This window comes from Fusarium verticillioides, chromosome 1 (genome assembly GCF_000149555.1).
Source record: "Fusarium verticillioides 7600 chromosome 1, whole genome shotgun sequence".
Classification (NCBI taxonomy): domain Eukaryota; kingdom Fungi; phylum Ascomycota; class Sordariomycetes; order Hypocreales; family Nectriaceae; genus Fusarium; species Fusarium verticillioides.
In genome coordinates, this window is record NC_031675.1 from 3195711 (window position 1) to 3223668 (window position 27958).

The window sequence follows — 27958 nt, forward strand, 5'->3', positions numbered from 1 at the left end:
TTCCTAACTTTAATAAGCAACCTTTGGATCGACAACAGAGGTCGATACACGCTAATTCTGACCGGTTGCTGTTAGGCGAGATCATTGACCAGGGATACAGCTCTTTAGACAATTCGCAAGCAAATCAGAAGCAGCTTGTGATCCAATCCCGGCAGTTATCCCGGGTCAGTGTGGTGCCTCAATCTAGCATACTACGCAGCATGCAATATAAGGTAATATGAATATCGCCCTTTCGTGCGTTCAAGTATTGCACTGTACCTATATGTACAGAGAGACGCGACTACGAACAGGTGGGTTGGTATAGAATTCAAAAACCTCAATTTGTACTCCTTCCTGCGGGTTTCTTGTCTGTTTGCAGAGTGCTGAGAGAAACGACTCCGTGTTCATCTCAGCTCATACCCGTTGCTTTAACGACACCTCACAAACCTTCTTTATGCTGAGGTCTTTGACTTTTAGTTAGTGGCTTCCATCTTACCTCGTTTGGCCTTTCTCTTTGGCTATCGTTCTATTGCCAGATTGAGGTTAACTCTTATTCTTCACTCTATTCTTTTCCCGTCCAATACCTTAGTAAGGTACGTAATTTTGTTTTTATTTTTAATACATACAGAGCTCCCATGTTAGGTATTTTCGCCGGCCTTGGCTACTAACCGGGTACCTGCCGAAACCTAGCCTATTCCACGCCTCTGGCCCTTCCATTTACATCCATACCTAAGGTACCTAGGTAGGTAGGTACCTATCCTCATCTAATAAGTTACCACCAACCTTCAAGACCTTGAGTTGCCAGTGAGATTTTCTTCTACCTTTGACTACAAACTCACTCTCTTTGTTGGCTTCTCTCTTGTCCTGCTAACTACAACTCTGCCTTTCTCCACTTACGGCAGTCATAACATCTTGGACACATCTTGTCATTCTCTTTTCGAATACTCTGTACGAAACTTTAACCCCCTTTTGTCTCTGCCTGACACTCTCTGTCTCTCTGTCCTCATCGAACGATAGCCGTGCTGCTCTCGTTTGATGAGAGTTCTAGTACTTCAGTCTCATCTGAGCTTTCCTCTGCAACAACATTTAACCCGACTGTTTTGTTGTACTCTTCACCAACGCACCTGTCCTGCCGATGTGCTTATCATTTGTCTACCTATCTGAGCTAGGCGAGATTATGGTTTGAGGCCGAGACGACAGCTCCTAATCGACTCAAACGGCAGCGTAAAAACATTTGACTGTTCATTGCCGATTCACCAGAGGTTGCTTCTGTTGTTCTGTTGCAGCTACTCCTACACTCCTGCAGCAATCTCTTACCTCCACTCCAATCAGTGGCTGGCAGTCTGGTAATCTCCGCTACAGAGGACCCTCAAAACTTGGCCGCTAGCTCCACCCAAGCTATCATTGACACTTGACAGCAACCCTCAGCCCATCCATCACATCCTAGATGTGCATGTGCATGTGAGAGCGTCGTAATTCATTCGACCACTCTCCCTCCAACTTTCTGCCCCGACACTGTCATTGGGGTTCGTATTGGCCTCAGCGATCACGGCTGCACAATACCATGACAGTTTGATAGCGCACGGTTGGGCCAGAGTGATTAGTGGCACTGAAAGGCAAGATATTTGTCTCAGGGAGATAGAGGGAGAATCGGAGTGCATAAGGACACTCTGTGACAGTTTCGCAGAAAAAGTTGGAGATTTCACGCCTCACCAACAATCATCCAATCTGTCCTCTCTTGACTCTTTTTTTATCTGCGCATTGACGGTCTACAAAGAACATTTCGCTTCTGAATATCGAGTGCAAAACCCATTCAACAAATCCTGGCTTCTGGGACCTGGATCTGCACTTCGTAACCTGGACTGGTACAACCAATTTCTAACCAGGTTTCCAGCTGTCCCTCGCTTTTCGAGGGGCCAACTCCAACGATTAGATGAACACCAGCGATTTGAACGCGACGACCTCAGCCGTCAAAGATAACAACGACAGCGACTGGATGTCAAAGGCTGATCCCTTTTTATCAACGCCTGCTGCAAGCCCTGAAACTAACCGACCTACCGACCTGGGCGAGCTTGCCAGCGGCAACTGCTACAGTGACCAGGACCATGATGTGCCCACGGACAGCCTGCTGAATTTCGCTGATGTCCCTGGTCAACTATCTCACTTGCCATTCAACCCTGGTTCAGCCAATCCCTCCTCCACCTACACCCCAGATCCTAATTCCAGCTTGCTCACTTTCTCATCTTCCATTATTGACACAACTCCGACTTCTTCTGCCTCGTCTGTCACCGATACGCCCACGACCAGCACGACTGTCATCGCCTCAGCCGCGATAACCCCTGCCACGATAACAAAAACAACGTCAACGTCAACAAACGCTCTTCTCCCGTTTCCTACTCCAACGTCACCCCTACCATCATCTGCTCTTCGCAAGACCTCGCCTGGATTAGCTGCCCGACTAAAAGCTTTGGGATTTGGCGCCCAAAAATTCTCTACGCCCCCGATAACGCCTCAAAACGATCGTATCGGCCGTCTGAACGAAGATCAGCTTCGACAGCTCGACGAGAAGCACCAAGCGGGTTCGGTCAAATCGGTCATCGCCCGGCGCGGTCGCCCGTGGAAGGGCGCCGGCGCTTCTTCCTCACCAAAGCCCGTCGCCCACGACCCAAGTCTTGAGCTACCGCCGTTCAAGGTCGAGATTCCCGATTCTACCGTGGCCTTGTTGCCTGAGATTCAAACCCCCGAACCCCTGGACATGGACACTCAAAAGTATCGGCTCCCTGACCACACCAATGGCAATGGGACAAAGGTCACCCTGGATACTCGCCGCGAACACATCGAGCGCACCACACGCCCTCCGTCTCCTGATAGTGCAGGACTGCCCCCTCTACCACCCCCGAAGGATACACCACTGATCGCAACTTCTACGCCGGCTACGCCCCCGACCGACTACGTTCCCAGCCTCAACTCATACTTCACACCTGGTCATAATCGCCCCGGTTCTATATACACGCTATCGCGCGCTTCTTTTGCCTCTCAGCTTGCTCAGTTAACGTCATTGCAACTCCCAGATGCGGAATCGCTAGCGAGCCAGGTTACAGCAATTCCTACGGCTCAGGTAGCTGCCAAAGCACTGATCAATGCTGCCGAGCAAATCAGGAGCTGGATATCCAAGGCATCGGAGGTCGTGGAAGGCCTGGATAGCGAAGATGATGTCGAGTGGGCTGCAGCTGGTGGTCGCGAGGGTCTGGCTGAAGTCGAAATGGCCATCACTCGCTTTGAGGAGCTTGTCAAAGCCTATGTTGGAGCTATCGAACAGTTGCAAAACAGAAAGGATGTTGCCAATGTATCTGTGCAAGACCTGACCCAAGCTGTTTCGCAAATGGAGTCAGTCATTCATGAGTGGGAGAAAATCCGCAGGACGCTACATGTGGTAAGAGCTCAGGTGGAAATAGCTATGGAGTGGGAGGAACTTTGGAACAACGTTCTTGGAGACGTACAAGGGGAAATGGATGAACTCAGCAGATTGGTATTTGAGATGGAAGAACGACGCCACAAGAGTTTGATGGCTGCCAACGCTGACAGTGTTGACATTGGGGACCTTGAGACGATTGTGGAAGAGAACCCTATCCAGGCAGCTCGGTTGCAGGCCCCAAGTCGCTATAGCCTTCCGACCTTTCCAGTAACACCAAACTCACCAGGCACGCCCACCTTGTCGCAGGACGACTCGAGTTTGCTGGCTCTGTTTGCTCGAATGCAGCCTTTGAGGGCATCTCTTGACTTCCTGCCGATGCGGCTGTCCATGTTTGAGGCGAGGGCCGAGCCATCGTTTCCCACAGCCTGTGAGGAGCTGAACATGCGTCGTGAAGGACTTGATGCTAGCTACAAGAAGCTCGAGAAGGATGCTGAGTCACTACGCAAGGAGTTAGGAGAGGATCGATGGGTTATTGTTTTCCGAGGTGCTGGTAGGCAAGCACAGAAGATGCAAGAGTCTGTCGAGCGCTCTCTCCTCAAACTGAGAGAGGCTGCCGACTCCGGTATGCATCTGACTAACCAGCCTGCTATGATGAAGAAGTTGGAAAGCTACGAGGCCAAAAGAATGCATTATGGGCCAGCCATTGAGCGTGTCCTCTCAATCATCGACAAGGGTGTCAGTGAGCGGCTAACAGTTAATGGTGAGATTCTGCGTTTGCATAACGACATGCAAAATAAGTGGCAGGCTTTGAAACAGCAGATGAAAGACGCAGAGTCATTGATTGAGGAAATTCATGCTGATAAGGGTCAGCAGCTGCGGGATTCCATCTCCAGTATGCTCTCAAACGATCGCTCAACTTTAGGTAGCGGACGTGAAACCCCCGGCAGCTCACCACCATCGTCAGTCATCATGTCGAGTTTGGGACTGGATCCTCATACGCCATTATCAAAAAACCCAAAAGTACGGGCTACGCCTGGTGCTGCCAACCGCCAAATTCCTTCGAACCGTCGACACTCTTCACTGCCAGCACCAACATCACAAACAAGCAGGAAATCGGGTTTCTCTCGCCTTTCCACTATCTCAGGCTCTTCGTCTACTACCAGTCTGCCACCCAGCCAGATTAAACGGCCAGATTCGAAGCTTGCACACCGCCCACGTTGGAACGCTTCGACAAATACGTCAGATGTCGATACAGGTCACAACTTTAAACCTCTGACGCTAACGACGCCGAGTCCATATGCTAAGAAGAGCCCTGTCGCACATAAATCCGCTGGCTCAACGACACCTGGTTCCAGCACCTCAAAGCTACCGACATTGCGCAGCCCTCTAGCACGTGCCTCATCAGCGTCTCCCAGAGTCGAGGAAACGCCCACTAGAGGCAGTCACTCGAACCTATCATTCCGGGAGAGGCTTGCGTCCCCTGGTGCAAACTCTCAGCCATTGCCAAAGCCACGCCTGGCTTCTCATCAATCAACAACGGCCCTCTCCGGCAGACGCTCGTCTCTACAGGCCTCGAGATCTATCGGGCCAGATGGAGACCGGCACAGCAGGCCTGCTAGTTCTCTTGCTATGTCTTCAAGGAGGATTAGTCTTCTTCCTCAGCCTACAGAAACCGGCCGGGCCAGCCCTGCGTCTGTCTCGAGTGTTCGGTCTACAATGCGCAAGCCTTCTCCTGCTGAGCCGAAAGATTCAAAGCCCAGATGGAGACATTGAGAGCTATCCGCCTCCACTGCAGCATAGCCTGTTAACAGGCTTCGCCCAGGAACGAAACTTTACGTTCTAATGTAACACCATAATCCATCGAGTTGACTTCGCTATACCAACCTCTTAACATCATCAAAGAGCCTGGCGTACCATTTATGAAATAATTCTTTTCTGCAGCAAGGCGTACCGGGTTCTCATCAAGACGGTTGACGGAGTTTGGGACATAACTTAAGGGATGACGGTCTTGCTTTCCCGTTTTCTTTGTCTGGACTCCGTAGTCCCCGGCCACGAGTCAAACTCTTTCGCTCGACATTTTCTTTCTTTTTGTGCCAAATTGTGCACAATGTGCTGTAATTAGGACGGAGAAGAAGGAAGCTATGTGGTAATCTAGGCTGGCACAATATTGCTGCATTGTAACATTCGCATCATGCTTCCGCTCAACGAGCTGCCTGTCTAGATGTAGAAAGAACTCCAATCAAAGAAGTAAAGGGTTCCATGCAAACAGTTCCCAAAAGTGAAACCTCGCTGGCCCATAGTATGATTTCTCTTTTCATTTTATTATGTGCATGTTTGTGACAATCCGGCTTTATTTTCCTCGATGCCATGGCACAGGTGCCTTACTTAGCTACCTCAAGGTATAAAAGCAAGCCTAGACTAATGCAAAGCTCCTTGTCTATGCGTGTATCCCAGAAACGCCTGGGGTTGTGTGGTGTATGAAATCGAAACGAGTTGAAGCCCGCCCCCCAATCGCCGCCCATGCAGAAGAAACACCATCAACTCCCGCCCGCTCAGAAATCACTGTCATCTATCTACCTAATGTTTGGAGTCTCGATTCTTCAAAGCTTCGTGGGAAAGGGGTATGATAATAGAAGGGAGAAACAAGTGCCCAGGCATGTCATTGAAATGTTCATCATCAATCCTCCACTTCCTCCCTGCCAATTGTATCCGTATCCATGTCTCCATGTTCTAATAGTGTCGGGTTCGTGAATTAAAAAGAAAGGTGCGCCTAATGTCTGCTTTACATGGGCATCAACCCTATCCCGCTCTTCTTGAGCGTCTTTGGGGCTGCGCCGGAGGTTCTGCCAACTGTCGACGAACCGCTAGCTTTACGGCTGGAGCTAGCACCAGTACTTCTGCGTTTTGTCACGCCACTTGTAGGTTTTTTGCTGGGGTATCTTTTCCCTCCTGCGTACTTCTTCGTACCCCCGCTGCTCTTACTGGACGCTCGCGGCTTGGCCTGAGTTTGTGTGCTGCCGAGGGTCTGAAGCCTGCTGTGAAATGCCTGCACATCTGGCCTTGAGCTGCCGTTGAAGTAGTGCGAATCCTCGCCGTCCTCATCCTCATGGGCTTCATCATCATCCATCTCGACTTCTGAGCTGATGAGGTCCACCACGTCCTGATCTTGGCTACCACTCCGAGGATCCATGGCTTCTCGATAGTGATTGTAGTGTTTTTGCAAAATGCGGAGGATCCGAGGGCCGTAGTCGTTGACTTTGTCGGGGTCGATGCTTGGGATCCTCCGCATCTTTTCGGGGGAGGTAGTCCAGTGAATAGCCATGAGTCGGAAGTCCTTTTCGGTAAACAGAGGCCTCCTCAAGCTTTTCTGGTTGCGAATCTTCTCCTCTGTTTGCTTTGCTTCCCTCACAAAACTTTCAACCATGTCTCGGTGTATTTCATCCAGGCTTCCCATGTCAGTATCGGCCAATATCGGCGGCCCGGGAGTACGAGAGGGTGGCTTAGCCGGCCGATGTTGGGGGAGATTATCAAAAGCGTCGTCGTAGTCATCGTCATCGTCCATCACAAAACCTGCATCCTCCCACGAGTATGGTGTCTGCCCAGTGTGTCCGCGATTATTCTCGGTCGTCCGCGATTTCTTTTTCTGCCGGCCGACAGGCGAAGAAACGTACGTAGAGGGCATGTTCGAGGCTTCTTCCTCGGCCGGTGCCTTGCTGCCTTTCTTGGAGCGAGACTTGGGGGTCTTCTTGGCAGTGCCGGGCTCCGGCACCTGAATCGACAGCATCAGCCTACGTTGACCCGAGAGGAACGATCGATATGTTGGTCCGAGACGTAGATATTGAATCGCCATGCCATGGCGACCGACCTGATTATCCTCATTGAAAGCCTTTTCAGCCGATAACTTGTCGATGACTCGGATCAGCTCATGTTTCTTAAGGCCTTTTGCCATGCCATGCCACTCGTCAGAAAGTTCTGCTTCATTTGCGGGGTACTTTTTTCCCAAGAGGATGTCAGAGCATTGCACTGCTGTGATGCGGTTCTGGGCTTGGACAACTTTGATGGCAGCAACGGCATACTCAGAAAAGTCTTGTTGCTCGAAAGTCAACCCAGCCTTGCAATTGTCGCAACTTTTTCTGCATTGTGTTGCAGAAAAATCTTCCCCAAAGTAGCGTAGAATCTCAGTTCTTCGACAATCAGATTTGTTGTCACAAAAAGCCGTGACTCTATTCAGCATAGACATTTGGCGTTCTTTTTGATCATGGCTACCATCTCCATCCGCAATCAGCTTCTTCAGGACTCTTATGTCCGCCTTTCCGTAGAAAAGAATGCAGTCAGAAGGATTGCCATCTCTGCCTGCGCGGCCAGTCTCCTGATAATAGCCTTCCAGGCTCTTTGGAAGACCGTGGTGGATAACGAACCTCACATCAGGCTTGTCAATGCCCATTCCAAATGCGATTGTAGCAACCACAACTTTAACCTGTCCTCTCTGCCAGGAATTCTGAACCTCGACCTTTTCCTGAGGATCGCAACCTGCGTGATAAAACCTGGCCGTTATACCTTTAGTCGAGAGGCTTTCAGCAACCTTTTCAGCGCTCTTCCGTGAGATTGTATAGACAATTCCACTCTGGTTTGCATATCTGGAATGTATTAGAGAGGAGATTGCTTCCATAACCTTTTCGTTTGTTGTCTTCGACCGGACTTCGTAGTACAGGTTCGGGCGGTTGAAGCTTTGAGAGAAAATCTGGCAGTCGTCCATTCCAAGATTGTGCCTGATATCGACAATGACATTCTTGGTCGCGGTAGCTGTAAGGGCCATGACAGGCACTCCTGGGTACTTTTGGCGTACTTGGCCAAGTATCTTGTAGTCTGGGCGGAAATCATGGCCCCATTGACTGACGCAGTGCGCCTCGTCGATCACAAGGCGTGCAAATTTCCCTTTACGATGAAGCGTTTCCAGGCCGTTGTTGAAATTGACATTTTTGCTCACCATCTCCGGGGTAACATATAATAGTTCCAGAAAGTGTTCCGGGCTTTTCTCATTGAAAGCACTCATGACTTGCCTCTTGTATTCAGCTGAGCACTCTCCATTGAATGCAACGGCCTGTATCCCCAAAGCTTTCATATGATCAACCTGATCTTGCATCAAGCTGAGCAATGGCGACACAACAATTGTGACACCACGAGTTTTCCCAGTCTTGACAACAGCCGGCAGTTGGTAGCAAAGTGACTTGCCACCGCCCGTCGGCATTAGCACAAAGGCATCTTGGCCTCCGAGCGTAGCATTAATTGCCTCGAGCTGGTTGCAGCGGAAACCCTTCATTCTGAATCGATCTTTAAGCATCCTCTGGACTTCTGATGACCATGGGTACTTCATTAGTTGGGCAGGGATCGCTTCAGAAGCCATCAAGGGTAGTGACTTTGTTGATACCGCTCGTGACTTTGCCGATGCTGACGCATTACCCGACGTCTCTGAAAAGATCTTCCTTTGGTCTTGCGACTCGGGTGCCAGAGATTGGCGGATCTCGTAGTCCTGGGCAAAAGCGAGCATCTCCGCATCGTCGCTGAAATCACTGAATTCATCGCCCGCTCGGTGATGTGTCGCTTGTGGCGTCCGTCGGCTACTGCTACCCAGATGCGCGAAGATGTTTGGAGGCCGAGTCTGAGTGCGAGACTGAATGTCTTCCGAATCCGATGGCTCTTCATCACTGACATCGAACTCTGCATCCACAGGGATGGGACTTACTGGCCTAGACTTAAGTATCCGACCCTGTTGATAAGGCGCTCCTGGTGCTCTTGTAGGATCTCGTGGGAATAGTGCAGAAGGTTCGTCATACTCCTGTGAAAGAACGCTCAGTCCTTGCGATGCTTCAATCCTAGAGGCTGGGGGGTTCCAAGCGTTTGTTTTGGGTAACTGAGTCTGATGAACCACTTGTGTACCCGTTTCGCTGGCTGGGATGGCATCTCGCGAAGCCATCGACATATTGACATTGTTTTGAAAGACGGGCTGAGTACCTAGTACGACAACTGGTGTAGAGGCTGGACCAGGATGTAAGGTCTTAGTGGTCGCAAGAAACCCACCAACATCGAGCCTAGCATCCCGAATGCTTTTAAGGAGGCCATCCTCAACTTCTTGGATTTCATCCGTAAGATCATCTAACCGGACCTCGTCCTCGTCTGTATCGAGACTCTCCTCATAGGCTTGAGCGATCTGACGGGCCAGACTCTCCCGTTTCTCGCCGAGGACTCTGTATTCTTCGACAGGGCCAGCGAGTTCCGCGATAGCAGAACGTTGCCGTTTCAGATGCTCCTTCTCGGCCTTGACCTCTGCACGTTGCGGTTTCGACCATCTTTCGTTTATTGCCTGCGAAAACTTCTTTCCATTTTCTTGAATGAGTCTATCAAGAAACTCCGCCCAATTGGTCAAGGCATTTGAGTCGGAAGCCAATTGCTTGAGGAGAACCGGTTCTTGGCTGGAGGGAAGAAAGACCCCGCCACATGACTGGTGAAGAACATCGCCAACTATCGGTCTATTAGACTGTGAGCTGTTTGTTGTGCTTGTTGGGTCGCCAGTAATAGTTGAGCCAGACGAGATTTGGCGTTGGGAAGTCGTATGTAGGTCAAATTTGACAGCAGATATAGGAGGTTTGTGTTCCGGCGACTCAACGCTGTCGCCTCCGATCGTTGAAGTCTTCGTAATAGTGAGAGAGTCATTACGAGACGGTGGTGTTAGAAACTCGTCATCAGAGTCGGGGATAACTAGCTCATCCCCTGTAGGCATTATAGGTGGCGGTAGCGATGGTGCTGGAAGTGGTGACTTTGTATTTCCAGAGCTTGCGGGTGCCTTCAAGAGGTTTGAAGAACCGTCCAGGTCCTGATTGGACTCACTTAAGGGAGTTGTCCTCTTCTCGCGGACAAACTGGCTGCGAATCCGAGTTGAAGGAGACAGTATAACATGGTCTTCCTCACTAATCGATGGGATGTCACGAGTTTGGCGAGTTCGAGTACTAGACAGTCCATTCTTGCGTCGAGCGGACCGTGTCGGGCTTGGAGGTGGAGGTTCGGTGCCTAGAAGTTCGTAGACGTCGGGGAGATCACCGAAATCGCTAAATTCCTCTTTGGAAATCTCATTACTCTTCCTCTTCCTACCGCTCGACACGGCCGGCTCGGGTTCTGGTCGAGTTGCATAGTCTTCGCGCCATAGCTTTACGTCACTACCGAAAGACAATGAATCGGAAGAAGCAAAGGTATCGTCGGTCAAGTCCATATAATCGATACCGCCAGTCTTGAGTTCCGGGAAGTCGGGACTACTTGTGGACTGTCGGGCTGAAACCGATACTGGAACTTGTATTTTTTTTGGTGGCGACTCGTTCGATCGTTTGACAGTGATATCTCGCTGATTTGAGACGTCCTGATTGACGGTTAAAGGCGTAGGGAATTGCTGTGATTTCGAAACAAGACTGGGTTTCTTGACTTTTGAGCTGAGCACAAGGCGTCCCATGGCGTCTTCCTCGTCGTCGAATATCACCTGGTCCGTCTGCCGCGATATTGGACCCAATGCAGCCCGTCCATTGGATGTACTCGACGCGTCGCTTCTCCCTCGAGTAGCGACTTCGGGGCGGTCAGATGAAGTATTCCGTACGTTTTTTCGTGCTTGGGAGCTTGAGTGCTGAGATTGAGGCAAGCTAATCTGGGAAGAGTCGCTACAGACTGGGAAAGATGGCGTTACAGGCCTGGAGCAGGCTTGATCGTTCAACAGCCAGGACAGGTGCTCGGCAAGGTTGTTGCGAGTCATGAAGCCGACACTATGATGTCGGAGCGTCTTTCAGCTGCCTTTGTCAGAAACATCGAGGAACTAGTATGTTGTGATGTCTCGAGTTGTGGCAAAACGATTGAACTGGAAAAGCTCTGCTTGTTATCATGGCCCAGGGTTCGGAGGTGGCAGTCCCGCTCTAGCGCGTCACGCGTTTGGTACTAAAGTGGGAGGTGCGAGAGCACGTGATTCACTGTTCCGCCTTAATTTACTGTCACCATCTGTCCTTTGGAGTATATCTAGGGGAGGAAAGAAAACTCAGGACCTTAAACCTAAGTGATAAAAGTCTTTTGGTAAATTTAGCCCAAGCTTAGGGGACTCTTTACTTAGTTTATTTTGACACCCTATATCAAGGTTCGGTGTTTTCTTGCCCCCCGATGTATGTTTCCAAATATGGATATTAACTAGAGTGAAACGTGCTATTATAGCGTCAGGCATTGACACTTGAATGGCTCTCTGTTCATTCATTTATATTGCAAAAGGCAGTCTTCATTGTTATCAACTCAATCGCAGAGGTATATCCAAGTTACATGGACGAACAGAATAGAATGAATCATTATTTATCTAATGGAGATAGCGGAAGCCAACATATGGATGTTTCATAATCTGGTATACCTAGGTCTATACCGAGATCGTATGAATATCATATTGGAACAATTGGCCTATACTACTAAAGTAGTGTGTATTTAGTCAAGCTCTTGGCTGGTCGACTGTCACTGTCGACTCGAGTGGAATTTAGGGGTCTTCTGCCTGACTGGAAATCCCAAACAGTCCATCGCCGAGCACTTCATGGCATCTGGCGGAAAATATTTCCAATTCACGCTCTCTCACCGCGACCAGACCATTGTATGTGATAACGATGATCTCATTAAGCAGATGCTGCCTTCCAAGCCAGGCATCAGTGGGACTCTTTGATCAAGATCACGAGCTTTCGCGTATTGATCGCTCGCCATTTTAGGCAGCACATACCCCTGTACCCCAGGAAGCTGCCACTAACACGCGTTGTGGGACGCGGTCTAACCTCACTGATATTTAGCCTTAGGGTAGTGGGGTATAATTCTATTGATGGCGGTAGGGATGGCTTCAGCTGGCCAGGTCAAAGAGGAGGGGTTGACAGCTGACAAGTTCCATCCATGTGTACCTACCTTAAAATATAAAACTGTTGGAAAATCCTCTATTCTTCGGGTGTTATTTCTCTGAGTACCATTAGCTTGATATCATTTTCAACTGATTACTATAGCAAGATCACTCTAGGTCACCTACTTCGAACAAGTTCAGAACTTTGCATCTCTACACTTTTCCCTCTCCTATACACTCTCAGCTTCCCTTGTTTCTCTTTTTCCACTTCGTCCTTCAATCTCCTTTTCTTCCCCTCCCAGAAGTCCTGATCCCCAATCAAAATGGATAGCCTCCCGAAGCTCCCTGCTCCTCATTCGGAGCTGGCGAAGTACATCTTTGACCACAAAGACACAAAGATCACCGAAATCATGGCGCCATATCGCGAGTATGAAGCGAACTTGCGATCTATATATGCGCAAGATCGCCAGAACCCAATCCTCGGTGACCCCTATCTCAATGTGGTTCCCCTCTTTACGGAGAATACCAAGTTCATCACCACTCGCGCACGTAATCTGGACGCCGAGTCTGACGAGGAAAAGTCAAAGTACATAATGGCTCTTCCAGATGACAAGCGTCGTGCTCATGACTCCCCTGCGACAGTTGCGAACCTCGAAGAGTTCCAGAAGAACTTCAACATATTTTCAGAGTCATCACTGGCTGACTTGGACTGGTCAAACGTTGTGGCTGCTGGTTCTTCAGTCGTCAACTGTCTCCTGCCTGTCCCTAAAGAGTTCAACACAACTAAACGAAAACTTCGAGAGTATTACCACGAGAAGTTCTGCCCTGCTTCCGATGTTGATCTCTTTCTGCATGGGCTCAATCACGATCAGGCCATCGACAAGATCAAACAGATTGAACAGGCAATCAAAGATGCTCTTTTGAATGAGGTAACAGTTGTGAGAACAAAATACGCAATTACAATTGCTAGTCAATATCCTGTTCGGCACATTCAGGTACAGAACCTCACACTGCCTCACGTCGACCATAATGATGACTGATTGTGTTATAGATCGTTCTCCGCGTCTACAAATCTGTCAGTGAAATCCTCACTGGATTTGACATTGACGCTGCAGGTGGAGCATACGATGGAGCTCAGGTAAGGCAGCATTCATCATAAGAACATATTGTCTTATCAAGGGGATCCGGAGTCTTTGGCTTTGTCTAACAGGGCTCAGGTATATGTGACTCCCCGTGCTCTCGGGAGCTTCATCACGCAAATCAACCACATTGATCTTACTCGTCGAAGTCCTTCTTACGAGAATCGACTGTCAAAGTATTCACACAGAAACTTTGAGGTCTACTGGCCCGAACTAGATCGAACCCAGATCGATCCAACCATCTTCGAAAGAAGCTTCAGAAGAACTCTAGGCTTGGCTCGTCTTCTTGTTCTTGAACGGCTTCCAACCACCACAGCTCGAGATACTTATCTCGACAAGAGGCGTGAGGAGCGAGGCCGGCCCAGGGTTTATAGATCCCACCAGGTCCTCCACGGCAACATCAAGGACTACCATGAGGATGAAATTGCTGATTGGCTGTCTGAAGAGGACGTCAGTAACTACCATACCTTCACTGTGCCTTATGGGCAGCACTTCAATGCCAAGCGGATCGAGAAACTCTGTTATACGCGAGATCTTCTTCTCAATGCAGAATGGAACCAGCCTGATGATCGAGAGGTTTACCTCCATCGCCACCCTGCATTTTTTGGGCGTGTACAAGACGTGATCGAAGACTGCTGTGGCTGCTGCCCAGAGGCTGTTACGGACCAGGAAAAGGAAGTCGCAGAGAAGGAGGCTCAGATTTATATCAAAGGCAAAGTCTCCTTCTTGATCGATGATCCTGGCCGACAGCAAATTGGTTCTTTCAACCCTCTGACTGAGCAAGACTGGACTGATATGGCGTATGTGGGCAACGTTACCAGGCTTTGCCAGTCAATTGTCGATGGTGACATTGACGACGTATCAAACTGGCTAAGCCAGGAAGATGCCGATCCAAATAAGAGAGACTATACCGGCAGAACCCCTCTCCATCTCGCCGTAATGACATCGACGCCAGAGGTCATCAAGTGCCTTGTTGAGCGCGGTGCACGGCTGACTGCACGGCTGGCGGACGGCAGGAATGCACTGCACCTCGCTGCTTCACGAGGTGATGTGGAGATTATCAAAATCTTGATGGAGAAGTCAATCGAAAACGAAGAGGCTGAAGAGGAACGACAGGACAAGAAGCGCCGAGCAGCAAAGAAGGCCAGTTCTGATGACAATGACGGGGTTCGTGACAAGGACGTTGCATCAGATCCCGATGGAGAATCCGATGGCGAGATGGTTGATGACGAGACAACAGATGCTGATGCCGCATCTATGACTACTGGGTCTTTCGTCAAAATCAAGCAAGTTGAAGCAGAGAATGCTGAGGATCTTGTTCCCGAAGAGTCACAAGACGAGCCGGATTTCTTCAATGTCGACGCCTTGGCCTGGGATCTCCAGTGTTCTCCTCTTCATCTTGCCATCGCAGAAGGAAACGAGGACGCTGTCAGAGTTCTTTGTGATGTAGGTGAAATCAATCTGACCCCTAATCCAGATTCAAAGAGTTTCTACTGACAAATACCTCGCAGTACGGGACCGATTCGATTCTGCCCGTCAAGTCTCTCGCGGAACATGGTGACAGTCGTGTGATTCTGACACTGGTTCTGGCCTTGACACTACCTAATGATAAGGCTAAATCGATGGCAAATCTCCTTATGCGACTCGGCGCCACATCTGCCCAAGCTGATTCGAAAGGATGCACTGCTTTCCATAGATTTGTTGAATCTGGAGAGGTGGAACTCATCGATACGCTCCTGGATAACGACAAGACGGGCATAAAGGCAGCTATCAATCACATGGTTTGCGATGGAAGTTATTGGAACGCAGAGACTATTGCCCCGATTAACACTGCCGTTCAGAGTGGAGATGTTGCTTTGGTGTTGAAGCTACTCTCTGCTGGTGCTGCAGCTCACATCGATTTCGATAATTGGTTGAAGTCCGCCAAGGTCTCCGACATGTCTGGACGCCTGGGCACTCTGGAGGCCAACCAGAAGATGTATAAGGAGACTGTGGAACAGCCATTGATCACCGCCATCCGATCTGGTCGTACAGATGTCGCAATCAAACTTCTCGAAAACGGCGCCGACCCAAATTCACTGAATACAGAGACACATCGGCTAATTTTCAATGAGTATCAGAGAAATTGGAATAAGGGTCAATCAGCTTTAGACCTGGTCCAAAAGTCGCTGAAGCGTCTTCGTGAATTCCATGTTGAAAAGACCGGACCTGTGAAACCAAGGGAGACCCCAGGGATGGATGACTTCCTGGGCCACTTCACTTCTGGAAGTTACTCTCATTGGGTTGTTTCAGAGCAAGTTGAGAGTCAAAAGAGGTCATTCGCGTCTCGTCTCAAGCGATATGAGGAGGATATCAAGAAGAATCCAGAGCCTAAAGGAGTTCCGGAAAAACTGGAAGCAATCAAGGAGCTGTCAGCAGGTTTTCAAGCCCTTGAAGAAGAGCTCATAAACCGAGGTGGGAAAACCTTCGATGAGTTACATCCTGACATCAAGACGAATCTGAGGAACAACCCCTCAAGCACAAGTAGCCGAACCAAGGACGAGGACAAGGCCATCAAGCCTTTCGAGTTTCACTTCTCATTCAACAATGATCGTGATATGACGGAAAAGAGAAGAGATGGTTACATTGAGCTGTAAGTAGATCCAGATCGCTTTTCATTGTCTTATCTAATTGGAACAGAATGGAGGCTGCGTGGGCGGGAGACGTTGAGAAGGTCAAGGAGCTCTCCCTTCAAGCCTGGGGTGCCGAAAAGGATCAACCGCCGCTAAAGATCGCTGTCTCGGATAACATGGGCAATACTCCTTTTTCAGTAGCCTTCCTTCGAGGACACAGTGACTTAGCAAGGGCTTTGCTTGAAATTGTCAAGGCACAATGGTCTCCACCCAAAAAGGATAAGGTCCGCTTCAGAATGGAGGCTGGTAACGAAGACGAGGAGTATGAATCTGATTCCGATAGCTCTGATAGCTCCGGCGAGAACGAGCCGCGAATAGTCTCTGAGAAGGTGCAGGAAAAGTTCACCATAGACGATATTGGGCATGTTTCTATGGAGGTGGAGTCTCATACCAAGCCCCTCCAGATCTTATGTGAGTCGGTTCCAAGCTGGTTGGTTGAGAAGGGGAAGGTTGTGTACCGACATCAGAAGAGGAGCTTATTCGTCCACACGTTCGACACAAACGATACGACTGGCCTCAAGCTCCTTTTGGACTTGGCACAACACTATTCAGGTCAGAAGTTAGAAGGTGATGACGCCGATCAAGAGGACGAAGGCTCGACCTGCGGCTTTACCTTCCCCCAGTCGGATTTCAAGTGGGCAGTTGAGCACGGGAAGACTCAACTGCTCGCCCTAGTGATAAAACGGACTGGAGCAGGCATACCACTCGATCATCTTGTCAAGAAGAGCGGTGTCGAGCTGAAGCGAAAGCCGCGGTATTACCAGGGACTGACCGTCTACGGTAAGAAAAGGTACGAAGTAACGTCCATCTTCTTATTTACTCACCACTAACTCGTTTCACAGAAAGGATTGGGCAAATGCTGGACGTGGTATGGTTATCAAGAGCAGCGGACTGAGAACGCCGCCTCTTCTCCATGCTGCTCTGGGTGGTAGTGTGGAGAGCGTCGAGCTCTTCCTTGGAGATGCCCCGCATAGGTTGTATGGCGAGTTTGCCAAGTCCAAGGCCTCCAAGGAGGACTCAAGATTCAAGCATTTGAAGGAGAGTCCTGGCGGATTCGACCGCGCAATTTCCAAGTGGCTTGGAGCCGATAGTAAGCAGTTCAACCAAAAGTTTTTACAAACAATACTGACTCTGTGAACAGATGATCTCGTGATCCATTGTGCGGTTTTGGCGCACCCTGGAGATAATGCTAACGACCTGTTAGAGTACCTTGTTGAAGCTTGCCCAGATTTCATTGAGAAGAAGAACTCTGAGGGTGACACACCGCTGATGGTAGCTTGCCGCCTTGGAAGAATCGACGCTGTCAAAATCTTGCTGGCAGCCAATGCGGATCAGTCGACTCGAAACCAAAGGGGCGAAAACATCCTCCATGCAGCAATCGAACGCAACCCCAAGGCACATCAGCTTCGTGAGCTTCTGGACCTCTTGGACTCGGGCCTTCGCAGTCATCTTTTCCTCCAGAGAAAGAACCTCAATGAGAACGGCACCACCCCCGTACACGCTTGGATTTCCCAAATTTCAGGAATGACACTTGGTACCGATAATCGCAACAGTTACCGCAGATACAACGTCTCAGGGTATGCTAAGCCATACGCTGGCCAAGAGAAGGAATCGGTCCTGATGCTCAAGCTCCTTCTCGAATATTCTAAAGGCGAAGAACTCGAGATGCTCAACGGAGCAGGGGACACGTGCCTTCACACGGCGATTATGGCTGGCATGATTGCCGCTGTTCACGTCTTGGTAGAATTCAAGCCCAGCCTTGTCTACCGGGAGAACGCCGTCGGCCGGACTCCTGCTGAGCTCGCGCATGACAAGCTCACTAGCCAGAAGTTTACCATGCCTGACAAGCCCAGCATTAAAGACCGAAATCGCGTCCAAGATATCTTGCGAAAGAACTCGGAGGAGTTTATCCAGGAGGCTGCCTTGGACGCTCATTCACAAGAGCAGAGGAGATCGCTCGAAAGTCTGGGGCTCAGCGATACCTACAAGCCACAGGAAGTTCCTCTGATTTTGGCATCCATGGGTGTTGAGAAGAATCGATCAAGCAAAAGGCTTGAATCCCGAAGCATCGATCTCGTTTTGTGGGACCTCTGCCGCACCACAATGAAGCAGCATCCCGGGAAACGCCGCTTGGTGAGCTTGAACGAAGCTAATGATGTTGCCAAGAGGTTGGGTGAGAAGTACTCAGCGTCAAGGTATTTCAGCGTTCAAGCTCGGGTTGACGACGATGAAGTCGATCCCGATGAAAAGGAGTCCAGCACGACGATTGATTTTGCGGTCCAGGAGATGAAGCCTCGTCTGTCTCAAGCCTGGGAGACGAAGCGACGCCACGGCTTAAAAAACAACAGTTCGTCAGGCTCTGATTACGGTCATTCTTCTGGTTCCGATGAAAGTTCCGATATTTGTGAATTTCCATATTGAGTGGGGTGTCCATATTGTGGCCATCAAAGCAAAGCATCTGCATCGAGTCTCCGATTGTTGCTCACTAAGCTTGCATACGGGCACTTTGGGGTTTATTTACTTGTCATACGGCCATCATGTTTCTTTTTCTTGTTTCACATTCCTAGACGAAAATAAAAGGGCCGTAACTGAGTAGTCATGAAATATCATTCGTAAAAGAAATGAGAACGCCATTATGTTTAACTTATCTCTCTCAACTTGTAAAAGAGATCGCAAAAGTGTGTCAAACTCTCTTATGAGACATAGACAACTGCCTGAGGTGCACCATCACCCCAGATTCCAATAACTGCCATGGTGAAACCCAGAGCAGAGAAGGCGGTTCGTGCAATATAGCTGTGGACGAGGCCCTCCACCTCCACTCTGACACCCTCGCCATTGATATCATCAATATCTTCCTCACTGGCAGGCTCACTGTGAGCGTCGCCTAGAACCTCGTAGCTAGCCTCCATTTTAGCTCTTTGGGATTGCCGAGGCGCCGATGATGCGACATGTCGAGTAGCAGGCGCAGGGACAAGAAGGGGAGCGACGAATGAGAGGGTGGCGAGGAGTCCTGTATAGAGAAGGTAAGGGTGGCGAGACGAGCGGGGAGCGAGAGCAAAGCTGATGAGGAAGGGGGCGGAGGCGAGAGAAGTGAGGGCGAGGATGGGTGTCTTGAGAGCAGCGTTCAGAGAGGTGAGGCCGTGGGAAGCGGCGTTAGAAGAGGGAAGTCGGAGCAGGACGGGAAGGGCGAGAGAGGTGATAGAATAAGAGACGCCCTAGAAGACAAAGATTAGCAAAGAGTGGTAAGAACCCGACGGTATGCGAAGCAGCCTACGACTAGGCACAATAACACAACATAACATGATTACAACAGGCCATAAAAGGTATATGCTATGCTCAGTTGTTTGCGGACGTAGATGGGATAGAATCCTGTGACATCACTTGATGCACAAACCAAACTGCTAGTGTCAATAGGTTCTGAACGTACCGTCAGTAAGCCCAGCGAGACGGTGCCTACAAACTTGAGGAGCGAAACGCTCGTTCCTGTCGCAGTCATGGCTAATAGCTTGCTTCTTTGGTCAATGAGTATATTCTCCCGATGATGTTAATGGATAAGCAAGATATCCTTAGGTGGGGGAATACAGTAGATTAGTAGCAAGTGATGATGTGATTAATGGGTTGGGATAGTTACTACCTTTAGGTACCTTACGGATAGTCTAACTACCACGAAACCTAGGATTATCCTTTCCCCGGAGTGGCCAGCTGCAAGCTGTTTGTGTGAGTGGGGTCAGGAGGGGTGATAAGGCTAGGCCTTTCTACAAACTGCCTACCTTACATACTCCAGATACCGTGAGCCTCATAATGACTAGTATAAGTAACAGGTTAGTAATTCGATATCTCTTATTTAGGCCAGATCTTCACAAGCCTCTTCGGAGGTTCTTTTCCCCAAGTCTTGGGGCGCTACAGGTTGTAGCTTAGGTAGGTAGTTACGGAGTGGAAAGCACGCGTTTGAAGTTGGCGCCTCCGCGTCTAAAGTGGACCACGTCGCTTAGAGAATTTGTTTCTCCACTGTCGGCGCAGAAAACTCCAGTTCGTGATTCTGCAATTTCTTCCTTTTCTTCTTTCAACTCTTAACAAAACGCCTGACAGCCACATTTGCACCTGTAAGTTACACCACATTTGTTTCCTGTATAATCTCGCATGATGAGCTCCTTTTTTCAACCCCTCCATTACTCATAGGAAGAGCCGTCTTAGACTGCTCTCGGCATATGTATTTGCCAGCTAAGCTCCCAACAAGATGCTCTGCTCTTCGTCTCTGCTGTGCGCCGCTCTCGAGCGTGTTTGCACGCGGGGACAATCATGAGCGAGCGGACCGTCGGTGAGCCTGGCAGATGCGTCGGGGGCGGTGGTGCTTATAAGCCGGGTTTCTGAAGTTTCGAGATGTCGTCACATTGTTATGTTCGATAGTCATATATATGGGACACACGGCTGACCAATATACAGGATCTGCACTAGTGAGTGATTCTTAGGGTGTTGACACGGTCAGGATAAAGATATTGAACAATGACACTCTTGCTGTGATTCGCCCATCCATCAATTACTCTTTCAGATAGTCCATATAGCTTATGTATCATTTGTCATTACATCATGATGCGCCTCTTCTAGTGACTTCTCGTTGCCGATTCCAGCCGAAAACCCTTCTGCAGGCCATCGAACGAATCAATCACTGTCGCTATCATCCACAACAGCTCGCCGTCCACGTGCTTTGCGTCTTACAGTAACATCATCGTCGGAAAACTCCTGGCCTCGTTGCTTCCCGGTCATCTTCAGAACTTCTCCCAGGTCTGGGATATCATCACTCTCCTGCGTGCCTGGGAATTGTGTCGGCACATAGAATGGCTTTGTTGATTTATCATGGGCACACTCTAGAGTGGATGTTGATGAAGCGGGTGGAGAACTTGTTCGTAGAGAAAAGGGCTCCCTCCCACTCGACACCGGATGATTATCAGAAACGATGAAGTCCAGAAGGTCTTCGCCATTATCGGATCCATCAGTCTCAATCATATCGCTGTCCCGTTCACAATCATCGCCGACTTCGTCGCTGTTAAGCCCACCTTTCTTCTGCTGAGGCCTTCGCTTCACTTTCGATCCAGGCTTGCTGCTCTGTTCTGTTCGTCCACGACCTCTAGGTATGACCTCATCCTCTTCATCATCCTCTTCATCGTCCTCTTCCGAAAGGCTCTCTTCCACCATGGAGCTAACAGCAAATGTTTGCGGTGCTAAATCGGATGACATTCTCCTTCTTTTCGCACGAGGTTGTGCCCTTGAAGGTGGCTTTCTATTTTGTTTCTTCTTGGCTGACGCTTTCGCTCCCATTCCTTTCGCTTTCGTTGTTGGTGTTTCGTTTGTTGGTTTGGTTTCAGATCCGGATCCAGCAAATGCGTGTACTGGTATCTCCAAGTAGTTGCTCCTATCTTGGTCTCGACAAGGCAAAACCAGGCTTTCTGGATCATGTGCCATCTTATGCCACATTTTGACAAACCGTTTGGTGCGTGTCCCATGCTTTAGCTTAAATACTGGTCTGAGCTGCCTCTGCAGTTCTGGGTACGCTGTCATATCAGGCATATCTGTCTCCTCAATTATGCTATGATTGAACGGTAAGTTGCGGTATGCCCGGTTGAGCTCTTTAAGCTCTTCGTCATCGAGCAATACCTTGCTGAGTTCTGGCACGGTGGCGAGATCACCCAGCTCCGGGTTGTGTTTGTTGCTTTGTTGCTTTGCTTTCCCACCAATTTTTAACAAGCTCGCCACACTCTGGAATCCTGTTTCAACTCCATCAGGCATATGGAACTTTTTCGGTGGCTTCTTCTTTCCTGCCGGTGCTCGACGCTTTTTCGGCTCCGGCAATGACCTGTCCTGTGTGTTTTCGATAGGAATGTCAACGTGTCGTTTGTCCACCTCGGGTACAATTCCTCTTGGAACGATTCGTGCCGAGAGGTCAAATCGAAAATTGAACCGACTTCCCTCACAAATCAATGTTTGCATCTTTTCGTAGTTGTCTTTGGATTTAGCAAATTGATCCTCTTCCTTGCCACGCATGAGTAGCAGCACGATGTTACCCGCTCGTTTTCGGCCAGTTCTTCCCATTCGTTGCAGCATTCGAATTGGGGATGCCGAAGAATCATAGCATACGATTAGATCGACCTGTCCGATGTCCAATCCTTCTTCTCCGATTGAGGTAGCAACGAGCACGTTGAAGTCACCCCTCTTGAACCTATTGATTGCCTCAATTTGCTGTGCTTGCTTCATGCCTTCTCCTCTCTTGCCATCAGCCTGTCCAACGAAGACACTGGCCTTGATAAGAGGTTGATGTTTATTCAGCATGCGCACAATATCTTCAGCAGAATCTCGGTATTCACTGAACACGATTACACGAGTCGCCGAGTTGTCACTCTGGTCCATGAAGTGATTCAACACAGTATCGGCCAAGGCTGTGAGTTTGGGATGTCCCACGAAACCTTCCGTACGAAGCCATTTAGAAATCCTATCCATCATCTCCTGAAAATTAGAATCCTGAATCAGTTGGCGCTTGTACTTGGAGCCCTTTTCTCCTTTGCCTTCCTGTTCGCTACGCAAGTCGACAAGATTGTCATAGAAAGGCTTAATACCGTGGAAGTTTAGCAATTTTATCGAGTGTGCGATGCTGGTAAGAACGCTGAAGACAGCTCGCATCATGTGTTGTACGCCCTGGTTCGCATGCCTCCCTCGAGAAGCGAACCATTCTCTTTGGGATTGCATCAATCCGTATGCTGTGATAGCCATCGGGCTTCGCCCAAACCAGATATTTTGCGAGCTCAGTTTATCTGTCATCGGTTTCAGGGCCTTGGTGAAAAGTTCGCTTACTAGGACCATTTCGTCGGACGGATCAAGGACAACCTGTTCGATATTCCTCTGATGAACATACTGACGAATGTCTATTGAGTCCTCTGTGCGTATTTCGCAGTGGGATATGCCTAGGTTGTCAATGACTTCTTGTACTGTCTCGATTTTTGAGCCAGGGGTGGCAGTCAATGCTAGTACTCGGAAGCTCTTGGAGAATCGTCGAATGAGTTTGGTGACCTTCGCATACGCATACTCTCCAACCGCACGATGAGCCTCATCAATGACCAACAGAGCTATAGATTTCGGATCGGCATATCCGTGTGATATATCATTTAGTAGCGTCTGGGGAGTCATGAAAAAGACTCGACGTGACTCCCACTCATCAACACGGAGAGCTGGAGGGATATCGCCTGTCAACAGTGTTGTTTCAGACCGTGGGATACCCGCAATATTGTAGCAAGCATCGACTTGTTGTGCCACAAGGGGCTTTGTTGGAGCAACGAATACTAACTTGGCTTTCTTGGTCCATCGATAGAAGTTGAGCATGACGGTTGCGGCAATAAAAGTTTTCCCAAGGCCAGTTGGCAATGCTACTAGGGTGTTGTTAAACAAACTGTTCTTGACGATACTGAATTGGTAGTTTCGAATAGCGCCCAAGTTGGTGGGATAAACCCATGTCTGCATAGCTTCAGTGTCGACTTCATGGTGAGTTGGTTCTTCTCGAGGAAGATCGACGCGGAACACTCTTGTCGCCGCTGCTGGCTGTGAAGGTTGCGGGCCATCGCTTGATAGTGAGCCGCCAAAAAGAGTCGTCTGACGCCAATTTCCGGAACTTGTTCGATTGAACCCTGTGCGAGGGGCCTGACCAGCCGAGGCTGCTACAGACACATTCGATCTCGACTGTGGCTCTGGGGATGAGAACGCATCTGAGGGGAGATCCTCCAATTCCAAAGCTGCCACAGCTGCAGGGTTTGGCTTGTTTGAGGGTTGCGATGCTACTGCATGTAAAGCTTTTGTGTTGCCTTGTCCGTTCATAGAAGACGAGACTTGATCAAGAGCGGTAATGAAATCCTCATCAGCGATGTCATCGTCGAACTCGTCACTGTCCATCGTAGCGAATAAGTGTAGTGACGCGCGGCTTCTCGGATATGCAGTGATTTGAATCAATAATTAAAACATTCTGGACGATGAGGCTATTTTTTCCCTCTGTGATAGTTTTTCCGTGGCAAAACCAGGCACATGCAGATGATTGATTTACCAGTAGCTAACGAAGGCAAGGGCGCGTTGCCCATGCCTGGGTCGCGCGCTGAATTAGAACGCGATATCACGTGATTCAATGTCCATCGAAGTTTCCAGCTTTGGCGATGTTTAACTCAAGTCCAATATTCAACTGTAAAGTTAGCAGGTAGGTGCCTACCGTAGTAGGATGGCTAGTACTATATACCTACCTTAGGTAGTAGCTGGAAGATACTTCATCGGGCCATCAATGCGCAGTGTTTATAAAACCCTGAGGTGTACGCAAAAATTTTCTCGTACTTCCTTCAGAAGCTCTTGCTTTTTGCTATTTACATGTGAAGCAAAGCAGATACCAACTTGGTCTCTTTATAAAGGCAGCCAATGGATCCTTGTTTTCCATTCAGGTTCCGAATTTACGCCGTTTGGCTTTCTGGCAAGTCAACCACTAAAGGTACCTAGTAATTAGGCCAAATCAGGTAGTGAGGCTGCCTGGTCGAGTGCCTTCATGCTCGCCAAGGTTACCTAGTGGGGCCTTTGTAAAACGTCACAGCTTGCTTCGCGAAAAGAACTTCTTTGTCTTCTACAACTTTTTCCCTTTTTCCTCACGTATTGCCTCGTCTCCGCATCACAAACAACGGAGCTTGTGCAAATATTTGTCACAAGGCTTCGGCTCTCACTCTCACATCGACAGAGATATCGCCAGCGAATCGTCGCGTCTTGTTCGTTTCAATTCAATACGTTACACAGTCGCACGAATCTCGACCGCCCTACTCGCGCTTATCGCTGCGTTGGTGTAGACCATCTTCAGGTTGCGATCACCATCTGAAGGCATTGCGCTTGACGGCTCAAGGCTTGGATTATCATTCGCTGCATCTCTGACCAGCTCTGGCCCCTTCCTCAACCACGAACTCGATCACGTTCAGCATTGAAGGTTGTGAAATCACCAAACGGCTCTCACGAATTCACAACTGCAACAATCTGCGCTTCTGATAGCACGGTTTAACAAAAAATTAAAATTAAAACCACATACGAAAAAAGGGAGGAGCAAAAACCACAAAAACTACGAGCAAGACTACCCTCCAAAAAAAAACTATCTACTATCACTATCTCGAATCACCACCTACCACTATGGCGCCTCGGGGTCGTCAGAATACCAGCGCGCGCGAGACTCGCAATGCGCGCAAGCTAGCTACCACCTCCAGAGGTGGAATTCAGAAGCGCAAGGCTGGTCGTGTTGATGGCGATGGCGATTTGGATATGGACAGTGCCGGTCGACGTGCTAAGAAGGCTACCACTGCCGATGTCAAACCTACTCGGTCCAGTACTCGAACTTCAACACGTGGCGGCCCTTCCAAAAATGCTCAAAATGTGCTGAAGCATTTGAGCAACGGCACCGCTGCATCCCTTGCCTCTCGTATTTCAAGTGCTTCCTCTGGCAAGGGTCCCAAGACTCGATCCCAAGACATGACAGGCCTGACGGTTCTACGAGTTGGTGGTTTGAAAGAAAGCAAAGCAGCCAGTAATGCTGGAGGAGGTGTCAACGACCTCCTTGGCTTTATGGAGAGAAAAGCTGGTTCATTCAGAACTGGATCGAAGCGAAAAGTCGCCATAAAAAAGGTATGTATCGTCATTGACAGGGCTTCAGGTGCGGAACATGCGACTCGGCTATGCGAGATTCGGAGAACTATTTATTGATCTACCATGCATCCTGCTATATAACTATACACTCCCGCACCTCAGCTGACGCTTTTCAACAACGCCTGCTAACTCACTGTAGCACCATACAGTCGGTGATTACGTCTACATAGGAGCGAGTGGGGAGGATGCTTCCGAATTAATCAAGCTCAACACATTCACCTTTGCTGGTGCGCCTTTGGAGGTTATCGAAGTGGACGAAGTCCCGGACAGGGGCACGGCAATCGAATCCAAGTCTACTTTAGAGCTCCGTACCAAACTTCAGGAAATTCTAAGTTCTCGGTACCTTGGCGCCAACAAGCTCCTCAATCTGGATGCCCTTGCTTCAGATGCAAACCTTGTCACTTTGGGTATGTTTGAGAGTCGAGAGCGTGCTCTGAAGACTTTCAGGGGACTCATGGCTGTCTGCGAGAGTCTTTTCAAGACGGATAAGGAGAAACAAGATGCGATCGAGAGCATCAGTCTGGCAAACAATAATATCGATGATGTTGGCCAGGTGGAAGTCGTTGCTACAACTTTTCCTCGTTTGAAAAATCTCGACATGAGTGGCAACCAGGTGGCTTCAATGCAAGCACTACAACCATGGAAGGGCAAGTTCAAGTACCTCGAAACTCTATTCATGACAGGGAATCCCATCGAAACCACAGATCCGAGCTACCCATCAACCCTTCTGGAATGGTTTCCCAGGCTGCAGAACATCAACGGGACCCAACTACGCACCCCGGAGCAGATTGCTGAGCAGGAGGCAGCCCTCAGACCTAAGCCAATTCCCCAGAACGGTCCGGACTTCAGGGATGTTGGTGGTATTGGCGAAAACTTCCTCTTGGAATTTTTTGCGGCATATGACAGCGACCGACCTGGCCTCGCGTCAAGGCTATACGACGAAGACAGTCGATTTTCTATATCGGTTGACACACGAGCAGCTCCGGATCCCAACGCTGCGGCACCCATGTCTTGGGCTTCGTATATCAAGCTATCGCGGAATTTGACTAAAATCACCATGCCGAACCCTCGCATCCAACGACTCTTCCGTGGCACTGCCAGCATTCAAGATGCTTGGAAGACCCTTCCCCTCACTCGACACCCTGATATCAAAGTGGAGATCAACAAGTACATCATGGATTGCCACCCTTTGCAGGGACTTGTCGACCCCAGCGGCCAAAGCTCCGGAGGCGTCGATGGCTTGATAGTGGCAGTGCACGGTGAGTTCGAGGAGCAAGACCCCAACACCAATGCTACAGGAAAGCGAAGCTTCTCCCGTACGTTCGTCCTTGGACCCGGGAAGCCAGGGCAGGGGGTTATCCGAGTCGTTAGCGACATGCTGTCGCTTCGAACGTATAGTCTACTCCCCAACGTGTTCGCAGCGCCTGCCTCAATTCCTACTACGGCACCAGCCGATCAACACCAAGCAATGATCACCGAGTTATGCAAGCAAACGGGCATGACACCCCAGTACTCCGAGATGTGTCTTACTCAAGTGAATTGGGAATTCGACCAGGCTTTGGTGATATTCAACGAGAAGAAGGTATGGGCCTCATTTATTATGAAATCGGGTACGGAAGACTAACAAATTCCAGGCGCAACTTCCAGCTGAGGCCTTTGCTACGATGGTTGGCTCATAGGATGGCCGGCCAAGCATCGAGGCTGTGGACCAAACTACGGCAGGACGATACGGAAACACGCAGTGTGTTTAGGGTTCTCACAAGAATGGGGAAAGAATGGACAGTCATATCAAAAGGAGTGGGTAGAAATTAGATTAACAGCGATTGTTTGCAGCACTGTTGGAGTTCATTGGTCCAGGCGGATATTTGCATCATACATGGTTATAGGCGATACTATTTGAGATTCGGGTCCAGGAAGACTTCTTTTTCTGGTGGGGAGAGGGAGGCAGTTTGCATAAATTATAATGAAATACCGTCACGGAATGAAGACGCTGTGTTTATATGTTCTCTTCAATCTAACCATCTACCATATCGTGAACGGGTTACAACCTAGGTATTCAGAATTGTATCATGGGTCACTTTTCGGCTGCAATCGTGTTCTGGAGCTCATACTCGCGTTTCTACGTCCGGAGGAAGTATCGCGAAGCATTGATTACAGACTTTTAGTCACC

The 27958-nt window shown here is 49.3% G+C and overlaps 6 protein-coding genes across 8 annotated transcripts; 3 read left to right on the forward strand and 3 right to left on the reverse strand.

Annotated features, from left to right (window-relative positions):
• The first annotated feature begins 1104 nt into the window (after positions 1-1104).
• FVEG_01010 (hypothetical protein) lies at positions 1105-5744 on the forward strand. The gene has a single exon (XM_018887773.1). It carries the CDS (start codon positions 1913-1915, stop codon positions 5165-5167), a length of 3255 nt encoding a protein of 1084 aa, XP_018743574.1. The 5' UTR covers positions 1105-1912; the 3' UTR covers positions 5168-5744.
• FVEG_01009 (bloom syndrome protein) lies at positions 5684-11319 on the reverse strand. 2 transcript variants are annotated; one of them, XM_018887772.1, is made up of 2 exons: positions 7260-11284; positions 5723-7163 (listed from the first exon to the last, which is right to left on the reverse strand). In XM_018887772.1, the coding sequence occupies exons 1-2, from the start codon at positions 11184-11186 to the stop codon at positions 6177-6179; spliced, it is 4914 nt and encodes a 1637-aa protein (XP_018743573.1). In that variant the 5' UTR covers positions 11187-11284; the 3' UTR covers positions 5723-6176. The 2 variants fall into 2 exon arrangements, with proteins under 2 accessions (XP_018743572.1, XP_018743573.1); XM_018887771.1 differs by having other exon boundaries at positions 5684-11319.
• Positions 11320-11711: 392 nt separating this feature from the next.
• On the reverse strand, positions 11712-19768 carry FVEG_01007 (hypothetical protein). Its single transcript, XM_018887768.1, has 2 exons — positions 19520-19768; positions 11712-19307 (listed from the first exon to the last, which is right to left on the reverse strand). Exons 1-2 carry the CDS (start codon positions 19586-19588, stop codon positions 18786-18788), a joined length of 591 nt encoding a protein of 196 aa, XP_018743569.1. The 5' UTR covers positions 19589-19768; the 3' UTR covers positions 11712-18785.
• Positions 12353-18790, forward strand: FVEG_01008 (hypothetical protein; the record flags this gene model as incomplete). Of its 2 annotated transcripts, XM_018887770.1 has the most annotated exons (8): positions 12605-13276; positions 13333-13419; positions 13499-14220; positions 14338-14866; positions 14932-16052; positions 16100-16882; positions 16935-17182; positions 17234-18726. In XM_018887770.1, the coding sequence occupies 8 exons, from the start codon at positions 12605-12607 to the stop codon at positions 18511-18513; spliced, it is 5442 nt and encodes a 1813-aa protein (XP_018743571.1). In that variant the 3' UTR covers positions 18514-18726. The 2 variants fall into 2 exon arrangements, with proteins under 2 accessions (XP_018743570.1, XP_018743571.1); XM_018887769.1 differs by having other exon boundaries at positions 12353-13276; positions 13499-14866; positions 17234-18790.
• A 752-nt stretch (positions 19769-20520) lies between the features above and the next one.
• Positions 20521-24179, reverse strand: FVEG_01006 (fanconi anemia group M protein). Its single transcript, XM_018887767.1, has one exon. It carries the CDS (start codon positions 24022-24024, stop codon positions 20752-20754), a length of 3273 nt encoding a protein of 1090 aa, XP_018743568.1. The 5' UTR covers positions 24025-24179; the 3' UTR covers positions 20521-20751.
• A 503-nt stretch (positions 24180-24682) lies between these two features.
• On the forward strand, positions 24683-27817 carry FVEG_01005 (hypothetical protein). Its single transcript, XM_018887766.1, has 3 exons — positions 24683-25767; positions 25928-27370; positions 27423-27817. Exons 1-3 carry the CDS (start codon positions 25279-25281, stop codon positions 27465-27467), a joined length of 1977 nt encoding a protein of 658 aa, XP_018743567.1. The 5' UTR covers positions 24683-25278; the 3' UTR covers positions 27468-27817.
• Positions 27818-27958: the final 141 nt, after the last annotated feature.

Excerpts from the sequence above, each read along its gene's own strand:
- FVEG_01010 (XM_018887773.1), top strand. The coding sequence starts at position 1,913 with ATGAACACCAGCGATTTGAACGCGACGACCTCAGCCGTCAAAGATAAC.
- FVEG_01009 (XM_018887771.1), bottom strand. The coding sequence starts at position 11,186 with ATGACTCGCAACAACCTTGCCGAGCACCTGTCCTGGCTGTTGAACGAT.
- FVEG_01007 (XM_018887768.1), bottom strand. The coding sequence starts at position 19,588 with ATGACTGCGACAGGAACGAGCGTTTCGCTCCTCAAGTTTGTAGGCACC. Across the intron at positions 19,308-19,519 it reads TCTCGCTGGGCTTACTGACG|GGCGTCTCTTATTCTATCAC; the intron begins GTACGTTCAGAA and ends TTTGTCTTCTAG.
- FVEG_01006 (XM_018887767.1), bottom strand. The coding sequence starts at position 24,024 with ATGGACAGTGACGAGTTCGACGATGACATCGCTGATGAGGATTTCATT.
- FVEG_01005 (XM_018887766.1), top strand. The coding sequence starts at position 25,279 with ATGGCGCCTCGGGGTCGTCAGAATACCAGCGCGCGCGAGACTCGCAAT. Across the intron at positions 25,768-25,927 it reads GAAAAGTCGCCATAAAAAAG|CACCATACAGTCGGTGATTA; the intron begins GTATGTATCGTC and ends AACTCACTGTAG. Across the intron at positions 27,371-27,422 it reads TGATATTCAACGAGAAGAAG|GCGCAACTTCCAGCTGAGGC; the intron begins GTATGGGCCTCA and ends AACAAATTCCAG.